At 41.2% G+C, this 12,308-nt stretch overlaps 1 protein-coding gene across 3 annotated transcripts in view; it reads left to right on the plus strand.

Moving 5' to 3' along the window:
* WDFY3 (WD repeat and FYVE domain containing 3) overlaps positions 1–12,308 on the plus strand; it is a 1,200,521-nt gene that overhangs the window by 342,815 nt on the left and 845,398 nt on the right. For all 3 annotated transcript variants that reach the window (XM_069236246.1, XM_069236255.1, XM_069236264.1), the window contains exons 6-7: positions 1,928–2,037; positions 6,437–6,601. In XM_069236246.1, coding sequence (XP_069092347.1) covers positions 1,928–2,037; positions 6,437–6,601 — 275 coding nt within the window. The remainder of the gene's footprint in view (positions 1–1,927; positions 2,038–6,436; positions 6,602–12,308) is intronic.

The following is a 12,308-nucleotide window of genomic DNA, read 5'->3' on the forward strand; positions in this document are numbered from 1 at the left end:
TGAAATAGTATCTAGCCCATTGGTAACTCGTTACAGTGTCGTTGCTAGGTCGTGGTGATCAGTTTAGAACTGATTTCACAAGTCAGTCACATGCACACAACCATTCTCCGTCCCTGCCCATTAGTGCCCACATCTACCCTCCTCACACTTTTGGGTTCTTTTCACAGTAATTAAAGGCACAACATCCTCTTAGGGATTTCTGCTCCACATTTTGCTGCGCCATATAGGGAGACAATGGGAACCACACCATTCTCAAACCTTTAAACAAAGTATAATTAGGCTTTTATTTGCTATTAGACTTGCAGCCTCTACCTTCTCCTATTTTGTGCTAAGCAGTGGGAGTGTAACACGTGCCCTGCTTGCTTCTTCCTATTATGATTATATTGCAGTTTTCCCACTTTGCAATCTGATCTCCATCCATCTAGGTCTCCACCCAGCTAGATCTCTCAGCAACTGCTGCAACACCGGCTAACAACAACTCTCTTGATGATGATTGACTTAGAAATATTTTCTTTTTAAATTACTTTTTTCATATTTTAAATTCTTTTGACTGTGATGCATTGGTGTTCTGAGAGCATAATGGAGAAAGGAAGTGGTTACAAAACAGTTAGTTTTTGCACACCAAGAGCTTCTGTATGTGATCGATTTGGGACAGAATTCAGTTGATCAAGAGCTATGACTTGCGGAAAAGGTGATTGGCCCGAGGTGGTGGTGGGAATGATCATTAAAGGAACGTTATCAATCTTAAAGCAAATCAACAGCATCACATAAAAATATTCAGATGAGAGTGAATTCTGTAAGGTGGTGCTGCTGTGTATTCAAACCCATGCTTGAAACCCATAGTTGAGTTGTTGTTTTCCATGGTTCAGAGTACACATGTAAGTTGAACTTAAGCTGCTTTTAGTAACTCATTTCAACCTTAAACCTATTGATATGGTCATAAAACCTAGAAGTGCTACTGCTTTTCTTTTGTGGCACCAAATTATAGATCATTTTTTAATGTGTTGTTAGGTTCATATGTTAACACGTAATCAATAACGGCAAAAATGCTGCAGAGTATTGTAGTTTTTTAACTAGTATTTATAATGAACTTTTTCATGATAATGCCAACATTGGTGTTCCCAGGTGAAGGCTGCATACCCACACCATCTCCATGTACATTGATTGTGAGGTAAAAATGCTGGTACTCCCCTGGTCGTGTAATGATTTACTTTTTCAGTTAAACCAATTTTGACAGAAATAATAATACTTTGTCCTTGTGCTACTATTTTATTCACACTGTGATATATTCACACATCCCCTTGCTGTTTCTACTGCCTTCAGATCTATTTTGTGTTTTTGTTTCTATATTAAGATTGTTATTTCATCCAACAAAAATTCAACCACTCCAGTTTAGCAAGTATACCCGCTTCATTCCCAAACTGCTTTGCTGAATGACCATGTAACTTGTCAATGTGCCTAGGATATCCACCTGTGTCTCCGTTCTGCATTTATATTACGTTATTACCACACATTACCTTTAGTTCCCCATCACTCAGTTTGTTATGCTGTAGTGCAAATCTGTTCATGCCTTACTCTTCCTGATGTGGAGACTCACATCTCCTTGACTCGTCTTGCTTTGGCCTACATTCATTTCCACATAACTGGAATGTTATTATTGTCTGTAACGAGTTCTTTCATATTGAATAAAATCCAGTGTATTTATAATTTAATCGTTGGTGAATTTGTTCTGTATAACAATCTAAAACTAATGTAGTAAAGTAAACCATCCTCATATTTTGCTATGTTGACTGTTTTCACTTTGACATTTCTGAACTTGGGTTAGCATTTATATCAAAACAGTGACCCCAGAGGTCAAGACATGGAGATTGATGATCATTTCTATGATTGAACTCTGATGTACCTTTTGCTCCTTCTTCTCCGACAGAGGCTGCTAGTCGATCCATAGTCCAGTTTCTGGAGATCAATCAAAGTGAAGAGACGAGTCGTGGTTGGATGCTGCTCACAGTGATCAACTTATTGGCCTCTGCTGGGCAGGTTAGTGATTAATCACAACGCTTAATATAGAATTATGGTTCAACTACAGAAAAATATTTGTGGCAGTCAATTCCTTTCAAATAGTTTGAAAATCTGGGGCTCAGTGGATAGCACTGAGACATTGCAACCATCTTGGACAACAGCAACAAGATTCCTGCCCCCTTGTTTTAGCGGTTAGTAAATACTATAGATGTCCAGATGTGAAGCAAGCCATTGAGCTGTACTGGGCTGAGGCTCTTATCACAGTCCTGAATGCAGCTAATATTGTAGGCTATAGAAATTTTATTTCTGCTGTTAAAGCAGAAAAATGTGTTCTCTGAGATGCTATTTGATTTCGGTGTCACCAAAATTGGCAACGAGGATGAAACCTGAGGGTTGTCAGCAGGAAGACCATGTAGATGTCATAGTCATATATTCTGGCTATATTTGTGCTGGATTGCAAAGCAGATTTTGTTAAAAAGCCACAAATTGAGGTTTGTTCTTCGGTATTCCTGGAGGGGGCCTCGGACGTTGTTTTTCTAGGAACAGTTGTATATTTTTGACTGTGATGCTATTTGTGATAGCCCTAACTCTGCTTATCGGATGCGGCCATCGTGAAGGCAACCGTTAGAACACGCTGCCTAGTTAAAATAATGACTGGTAGCTTGTAAATGTTCAAGTGATCGAATGCGCTGGTGTGCAGTTGGCCACGTGGTTACGTTGAGGCCCCCACAATCAAGTTATTTCACCTAGAGCAGTTTCTCTTGAGAACGAAAGTGGGCAGCTGGCAGTATGAGGAAGAGCATCCTGTACCTCAAATACTTTGTTGTAACTGGTATAGTTATGGATGTACTTGCTATGTTTTTCTTCATCAAGTGGCTAAGAATGGCTTGTTTGTGGCCTGTTTTGCAGAGAAAGGGGCTTTGGAAAGTGGTTTGTCTGTTCTGGTTTTGAACTAGTGACCGAGTGTTCTCTGCCCTATTGTATTGAGGGGGCTTAGAAACAGATGGCATGGCACCTCACGATTTGTGTTGAATAGAATTTTTTAAGTTACGTGTCAATCAATCAGGGATTTGTAGAGTGCGGCTATTCACCTGTGAGGGTCTGATGGCGCTGGGGAGCAAGGGGTGGGTGATGAGGATCAGTCGGAAGAGCCAGGTCTTGAGGTCCTTCCTGAACTGAGACAGGGTGGGAGATTGCCTGAGGTGGATGGGGAGGGTGTTCCAGGTCTTGGCGGCGATGTGGGAGAAGGATCTTCCTCCGGTTGTGGTTTTCCAGATGCGGGGGACCTTGGCGAGGGCTTGGTCGAAGGAGCAGTGTTGTCTGGCAGGAGTTTAGAAGGAGAGTCTGTGGTTGAGGTGGGCTGGTCGAGACATGTGAATTTTTTAATTTTAATTGTTATTGTTTTTATAACGACATTAGTTCATTTTCTGTTGCACATTGTGGTTTTAAATAGTTGCATGATTTGTATTCAGTTATGCATCAGATTGACCCTGTGGAGAATCTCACATTTGAAGCAATTTGCACAAATACTGTTTCCTTTAGTGCACACTCCAGTATAGTCTCGTGTGTAGTGTGAATGTGCAACAGACTTGCATGCAATTAATTGTCTTCTGATTGAATCTGTAATCGTTGGTATTTTTTTAAATAACAAAATATTGAACACTGCCTTAGAGACTGTTAAGGAGGAAAATAATTACTGACCAATTACGATGTTAGCTGGAAATCAGTGCTGCCCCATGCATTTTGCAGGATGCAATGATATTTAGACCGAACTACTCCCTCCACCCCCACCCCCAGTGTTAAACTGCTCTTTGAAGCTGTGTTTGAATGCTACAGTGAAATCAACTTCAGTGACAGTAACAGAGTAACTATCACATAGATTCTGATAAACCTAAACGTGTGCCATTCCAGTCCATGGGACAGGTTGCTTCATAAATCTACTTGTCAGTTAAAAAACAAATCTACTTGTTCCCTTGGTGCAATGTTGTGCAGTGACAAATTATTAGTGCAGAGCTCATTATCTAAGAGCTCTGATAATAGCCTCTCAGATTATGCCAGGGCTAATAATATAGTACGGCTTGAATACTAGCAATTTCAAGCCCTACTATGGCAATTTCCCACAGTAACTTAACTAAATGTTTTTTTGCTTGCATTTTTTTTCTGAACATTTTACTTTGAAGGCAAAGAATCATCAATCTTGCTTACAAGCTTCTGCAAACATTTGCATTTAATCAGAGCGCATTCTAGGAGCATTAAACATGTTGTTAAACATTTCATACGTTTGTGTATACTTTTTTTTTTTTTTTTACTGAAACCACTGTCAGTAGTGCAATGTGACCTTACAACATTTATTTGAAGCGCTTACCCTAATAATAAAGATCTTGCATTATTGAACCATAAATACAAGTTGGATCAGCATTAACATGTGAACACAAATATTACCTCAGTTGCACACAGTTTCCTTCCCTGTAAACTGGCTGCCAAAGAGTTTGTACTGCAGGGGGTTGGGCCTGCTTATCCAAAGGAAAAAATAAGCCTGAAAACTTGATGTCCTTGACCCCAAAACATATATACTGGGCTTCGGGCTATAGGAATTTCACACCCCCAACACCACTAACTTTTAGCTATGCTGAACAGCAGCCACGCTGCTGTACAACATGGCTAAAAGACACTGGCAAAGCCAGTAGATCTCCCATGGCCGACCCATATTGTCTTTGGCAATGCTTGTTTTGAAGTGCATCTGTGTAATCTCACCTGCAAACATATAATGGAGTCATTAGTCATAGGCACATATCTGTCACTTAGTATTTCTGTACATAACTGAAAAAATAGTTTCCCCAAATCCCTTTAGCTATTCTTTCAAACTGCTTTACACAGGTAGAAGAAAGCAGTTAATCAGAAGAATATTACTAGAATGATTTTAAGCAGGTGATTACTATAAAAGGTATATTGCAAATGCGTGCTGACTTTATTCGCAATTCTTTACAAGAGGCTGAGTCAGATTTACTGCAGTTCAAACTTGTTCAAATTCTTCAGGTCACACATTTCTTGCAACTGGCGTACCGGTCTTGGCTACATAACTCCAAATATTTTGTCTGAAAAAATATTTTGCCTGCAAGCGATGAGCTACTCATACAATTAAAGCATACACCAACTGTGCAATGCGTTTTGTTTGCAATGAAATATCTATTTTTATTTTGAAGTGAAGGCAGTTACTAAGAAGGTCCTACTTCTTACTGTTTATGAATAAATTGTGTTTTATATATGAACAGCAGAAGGTTGCTAAACTATTTTTATATTGTGTCGGTGTAAATAAATGTGTCCCAAAAACACATGCTATTTCGAGTAACTGTATGGTTAAACAGACACAGCTCCTGCTGTGCAACTGAGCGTGCAGCCTGGCTGGCCTCCTGTGGTAGGTTGGGCCTAGGGATTAGCTGCAGGCCAGGCCCTTTAGTCCAAAGCCATGCACTGAAGGTCCAGGTATACTTTCATAGACTTTTGATGTCGTTTATGCTATTAAAAAAAAGGTTTGTAACCGGGCTTCGCAGACCATCCATACACCCTTATTTCGAAATAATGACTCCCATTGCCCATTTCACAAAGCTAGGTTCACTGAAGCTCTCTAGTTTGCTGGCAGCAACTTGAATAAAAATGTTGTGGACATGGGGAATTGGTGTTGCATCCTGAAAAAAAAAAGTTAAGGAGCTTCAAGGTGGGACGGGGAGGACCCCCTGATGGTATATATAATGTATATGTATTAGCATGGCGTCAGTGATGTCATATTCTAAGTCATAAGCAGTGCATGACATGTTCGCAAGTGATTTAGTTTCCATAATCATAATTGGTGAACTGCAGTGGTTTTTAGATTTTATTTTGTAATCTTAGCCTCACTTTAATTGTGGTATTTTCAGTAACTTGCTGAGGTTTTCAACATTTATATTTTATAGGTGTACTAAGCATTACTAAACTTTAAGTGTAGTTTTTCTTTAGATTTACGAACCTTTTTTTAAACATAGGTTATTTAATATTCTAACGTTATTCTAAAGAACATTTTATTTTAGCTTTGTGTGTGTGAGAGATGCTGTATTATGTTTACATTGTTTTACCATCGTCAGGCTGTTTGGGTCTGTCTTGCTAAATGTAGTCAACTAAAGTCAAGAGAAATGCCATCAGAATACTGCATTGTCATCATGGCCACCTAGAACAATGAATGTGTACGCCCAGCTGTTTGCTTCCTCAACTGCCTAGTACAGCCTGAAAACCACATTATGTTTAAACAGGCAAGCAGTGAAGTAATTGACTGATGTTTATAATTTCTGAAATAAAGTGTATAGCTTTCACAAACTTTCAACTTCAGTATTTTACTGTTTCTTATTGTCCTAGGGAGTTATTAACTGTTTTTCTTGTTTTGCAGAAAACTGTGGACTGCATGACTACGATGTCACTTCCTTCTACGCTTGTTAAGTGTCTATACCTGTTTTTTGACCTTCCACATGTGCCTGAGGTATTAGTTGCAGGAACACAACATCAGCTTCCACCAGAAGACCGCCACGCTCTCCTTCAGAAAGTCTTTGTGCAGGTAGAATCAGCTTATTGGGAGGTTGGGTGTAATACGTCACTACTTACCCTTGCCTTACAGATGTCATTGCGTGCCTTTAATTGCTTGCCATGGTTTATTTTATAGACGGAAGTCACTTACACATCAGGGCCGTTGGAAATACACAGTTTCATTTTTTTCCATTCTCGTGTAAATTCAGGCAACGACAAAAGAAAGGCAGGTTGCCAGGGTGAAATGCAGTTAAGTTATTTTGAGTGTAGTAAAGGTTTCCAAAATTCTTGTGAATACTCTACAGGTAAGTGCCGTTCCTCTATCCAAAATAGGAACTGAACGAGGAGGCACATGTTGCAGTGATTCAGCTTGTTGAAGCCTTGTGTCTTTTCATTGATAAGACTACCATCCAGCGGCTAAGTAATGGCATCAAGGGCCCAAATACAATCACAAAGAAACATTTGCAAAGCCAGTTGGTGTCGCCTTTGAGACCTCTTGTCTTTGTCAGTGTTTTTAGCCATGCTGTACAGCATTTCTAAATAAACCAAAAAAGCCAGCTGCTCTATTTTGTAGGTGCTTCACCACACACATGCACGCCTACAAAATGATGCAGTTGCTTGTTTTTCTTTTAGTTGCCAGTCTCAGTTGGATCTGCAAATAAAAAAAAAAACAATTAAGTGAGTGGTGGGAGGAGAAACGCAGAGAGTGCTGGATAGGGAGCAACACATGGGTATGGGGAGTCAAAGTAATAAGCGACAGGAGGGGGTGTGATAGGGGAAGAAACAGAGGCAGGGCAGAAAAGAGATGGTGGGGAAGAGAAGCAGCAGGTGATGGAGAAGGAGGGTGTGGGTGGAGGGAATTAACAAATTAACACAAAGGGCACAGGAGCAGAAGCAGCATGGAGGGCATGGGTGGGGAGGAGGTGCAACTGGCGAGAGAGCAATGTGGAGCGAGTAGCACACTGGGGAGGACAGGAGAGTGAGCGCAACATGGAAGGGTGCGGGTTGAGGCAAACAGGCGACAGAGAGCAGCACTTGGTGCTGGGCTAGAGAAGTACACAAGGGAGACAACTGGAAAATATGTGCGCACTGTGAGAGTGCTTAACCACAAAGAAGTGCTTGAAAAGCAAGTAGTAGAAGTATAGAAGCTAGACAATCAAAAGAGATGGTGAAGCAACTATGGTCCATGGAAGAGGGAAGCTAGGATACAAATAAGAAGCAGGCAAATGATAATGATAGGAAGACCAAATAGTGAAAAGCAATGGGTGGGATCCAAGTCTTTGTATGTTCTTGGTAGGCTCCATGTGCCTCCACGTGGGTCTCGTCCCTTGGATTGGTATTATTTTATTTTTTTTGTAACGTAATGGGAGGCATTTAGCCCAGGTGCCAGTGTAGCTTCTGCACCATTGGCAGCTATACTCTAGCTTTTGTATTGATAAACAGTTTGTGACTGCGATTAGTAAAGGCCGGGTTATGCTTTCCATGAGAAATCTTTCCTTGTGAAATGCACATCTGCCGAAATGCAACTGAAAAAAGTGAAAACTTCCAAAATCTTGAGTCCTATTAAATGGAAATGAGCTAAACAGACTTTTAGAAATGAAATGTACCTCCCTCCTAACCCCTCCCCACCAAAAGAAATCCTTATATCATGATTGGGCAAAATATGATTGATGAGAGCCACTATACTCATTTATGTCCTCTTCCCACAATCCTGTCCATCCCTTGGTCTGTCCGTGCTTTCTTTAAAATATACTTCATACTTACTTATGTTTTACAGAGCCTAGCGAGTAGTGGCATTCATCTGTTCACTGCTTTTATTTCTTTGATACAGTAATCTGCAACCAGTACCTCCCATGCTGTCCTGCCTATGCCATAGCATTTGGTCATACTTTTAAATATGCCATTTCAAATTCATAGAACGATTTCCCCTCCTCCTCATATTTCACCGTCTCCAGTTCACCTCAATCGACCTCCTTTCTAGCCCTCTCTTGCACCAAATTTCTGAGAAAGAACTCTTCAAAAAAAATAAAAAAAATACTGAACTTAATAATGTTTTAGAATTTAAGAATACCTCAAGCATATGTTTGTTTAAAATGTGTAATGTTGTGGGTATTCTGGACCATGATCAAGTTGTACACCCTGGTCATATTAGATTCAGATAACTACTCCTACTGTGGTGAACCAGAATATAACCTATCACATGACATTCTTTTGTGAACTAGTTTGTGCCCTTTGGAAGAAAATTCCAACACATATTGAAAAGATTTTTCACATACATATACTGCTAGATCAGCCAGCTTTCACCCTTGGAGCCTTAGCTGGACACTCCCTCTGCACGTTCCCGGTCTAAACCACATGATCCCTCAATGGCTCTGTCCAGATCAGACTGACTGTGCACCTTAATATTAATAATGGTGTGTGAACTTGCACCAGCACTGAAGGAAGCACGGCATTCAAAGATGGAGCAGTGTTTTCAAACTGCTCGACCATCTTTCAATACTGGTGGTGAACCTGGGCTTAAAGAGGGAGAAGAGATCCCCTCTGATTAAGGATTCACAGTATTGGGTAGCTTGGCAAACCTAGCAACTGCACCAGAGAGCTTTAAGTCTTTATTTTAAAACTTAATGTATTTTTAAAATCTTGTAATATGTTGCCCATCTGTAGTTGGTTACATTGACACTCTATATTTTATAAATCTGTTATTGATTGCTCTTAAACTGTAGTGTACCCAACACCATTTTGTGAATATAACTAGCATGTCACTGTACTATCCAATTCATCTAGACCCCATTAGTTGAATTGAATGGACCAGAGGTTGTTCACTGTTTTAGGCATTCTTGAATAAACTTTCATTTCACCTGTCACAAAAATGTACAGTGACTAAGATGCGTACAAAAAGATAGATCATTTTCTCCAGTTGAAGAGATTAGCATGGTCTTTTCTTCATGGGGGTTGAGAAGTGGTTGGATAGATTAGTCTCCTATTTGGAAGGTCTGGTTGAACATCTCCTACGTGGTACAGGAAGACAGCTCGGTTGCCATACAATTACTGAATAATTTAAAAAGTGCTTGTCATATGATTCTTCTGTGTGGGACATTGCATTGACGCTGACCTTCTTGACAGAGTGATCCCTTATCTTAATTTACCCCAATCTGCGCTAATCTTTGTCAATAGGCAAGACAGATTATTTTTTAAATTTATTTTGCTGTGTGCGTTAGGAGGGCTGGTCTTCAAAAGCCATTTCTGACGAGTGGCAGTTGGACCACAACTTCGTTTTGGGTAGGACTGCTTTCATATGTATTAAACAAAAACCCACATTGTAAAATCCACGCTGTGGCGATTTTCTGTGGTAGTAAGTGTGTCGTCGGACTCTTGCCATGGAGGTAAGACTGCTCCACTGCACCCACTCGTGTGGGCGGCAGTACCACACAAGTGAGTGACTGAGTCAGTATCACACTGAATGGGAGCTGTCATCCTGACTGCGTCGGCTAGATAGCAGTACCGCGTCCACACCAGTAAGTGAAGATGAGTTCTGGCAGCCTAGAGATATGACACTCAGACTCCTCAGTGATGTCGTGGTCGACAGATCACACCCCTTTCTCTCACGTACACAGTCTCATACACCTGAAGGCGCATAAAAAGATGCAGGAAAAGTTTCAATACATTTTTTTGAAGCGACTGCATCCTCATATATAAGACATGGACTAGGATTATTGGGAGCATGAAACAGCACAGATAATTGTGACCGTTAGTGTGAAGAATATGAAATGTCCCAGCTTTCTGAAGTAAGCATGTAGTGATTCCTACCTACACCCTGATTTCTAAACCTGAGAATGTGTTGTTGTGTAGCCCTACTGTTGTCCCAGTCTAAAGGAGGAGTTCAGACTGCATACCTGGAGTGTGACAGGAGTACGTCTGTTAGTCTGATGCCAATCTCTGCTGATTAGCTGGAAGACAAAATCAATGTAATATAAAATGAATATATGAAATAAAACGTTTAACTTGGTAAAAGGGCACAGGCTGCAGGCCTGGAGCTGCAATAGGTGTGCCCAAGTAAAATACTAAGATGAACCCATGACAAGTGTACATAGTGTCATTGGCACCTGAAGATGACACTTTAGGCACGAAAAATGAACTTGAGCATCTAAATCATTATGCAAGTCGGACTCTAGTTATTTACCCAGACACTTAGATTGTATTCTTTGGTATTAAGCGTGATAGGAGTAGCTGCCTAGTATTGAGGTAGGATCAATAAGTAAAAGCTCAGTGATCATATTTCCTCATGGTGACATTTAGCCTTAACATTTGTTGAACATCCATAACAAGATGTGCAAGGAAGGAACAATCCAGATTAGTAATTTTAATGTATTAGTCCGAAAGCAAATCCGTAAGTATTCTCCTCCTAAAGTACAGGTACCTTCAGTCCCAAATACCTGCCCAACAGTGCAAAAAAGGTAGATTGAGCTGCCATGTATCAGGTTGACAGGATGTGCTGATAGAGGCTTCATCTCTGCACAAGAAGCAGCCATGCCCCAAGTGAGCAACCTTTCACTGTGCTGATAGCAAAAATGTTCAGCTTACAGTACTTTGCAGTTTTAATTGTACTGCATTGTGCTCTTAGATATGGATTTCATTGTTGTCCTAAGCGACAATTTAAAAAAAATTCCCTGCAGTCAAGTGACTTGAAAAGTTGCGTTGTATCAGTAGCCAATAATTTTTCAGAAAGTTTTTAATGGTTTACAAACGAGTAATAGAACAGTTTTTCGACCATATTAAGGAAGTTTAAAAAGGGTTCTCCTTTAGTAGCCTTATACTTTCATCCTTTCAAGTAAATTTAAAACGAATCTACATTCTGCTTGTATTTGAATGCCAGTTGTTATCGCTTACAGGCTAGAATTGCCATGCATACAAATACAATTATTTTCTACAGATTCAGTTTTTTTTTTTTTTGGACTACTCCACATGGCTTGGAATGACCATGGTATGCCATTGCAGCTTTTACATGGGGGCGTTAGGGCATTTCCCTCTCACTACGATCCACCACACACATTAGGAATTACTTTTCTTTCTTTAAAGTCATTATTTCTTCCAGAAGTACCTTTGAATCCTCTTTGTCACGCGGCAGGTCCTCAGCACTTCTGTTTGGTTTTCAGGTACAGGCGAGGGCGTGGACCATCATGTTGATGGACAGGGACTAGTTGAATGAGCCAGGGAATTGAAATGTGGTTGTCCAGCTGACTGGTGCCTTGCGATGGCCAGCCTGACATGTCTACTTCAGCCCTCTCAAGCTTACGGTTTGACTGAGGGCTGGTGGAACACAGATAAAGTTGGTGCTCGCACACTATGGGGGTCATTACGACCCTGGTGGCCGGCGTTAAGGTGGCGGTAACACCGCCAACAGGCTGGCGGTGTTCCGCCAGAAATTATGACCGTGGCGGAATTGCCACGGCCATACCGCCGGCCCCTCCAATATCCTGCCAGGATTCCGCCTGGCGGTCATAATCCCCAGGGCAGCGGTGCAAGCACCGCTGCCCTGGGGATTATGAGTCCCCGACCGCCAGCCTGTCCGTGGTTGTAAACACCGCCATTGAAAGGCTGGCGGTAAGGGGACATGGGGTGCCCCTGGGGGCCCATGCACTTGGCATGGGCAGTGCAAGGGCCCCCAGGCATAGCCCCATCGCACATTTCACTGCCCGAATTTCAGGCAGTGAAATCCGCGACGGGTGCTACTGCACCCA

This window comes from Pleurodeles waltl, chromosome 1_2 (genome assembly GCF_031143425.1).
Source record: "Pleurodeles waltl isolate 20211129_DDA chromosome 1_2, aPleWal1.hap1.20221129, whole genome shotgun sequence".
In the NCBI taxonomy this organism is placed as follows: Eukaryota; Metazoa; Chordata; class Amphibia; order Caudata; family Salamandridae; genus Pleurodeles; species Pleurodeles waltl.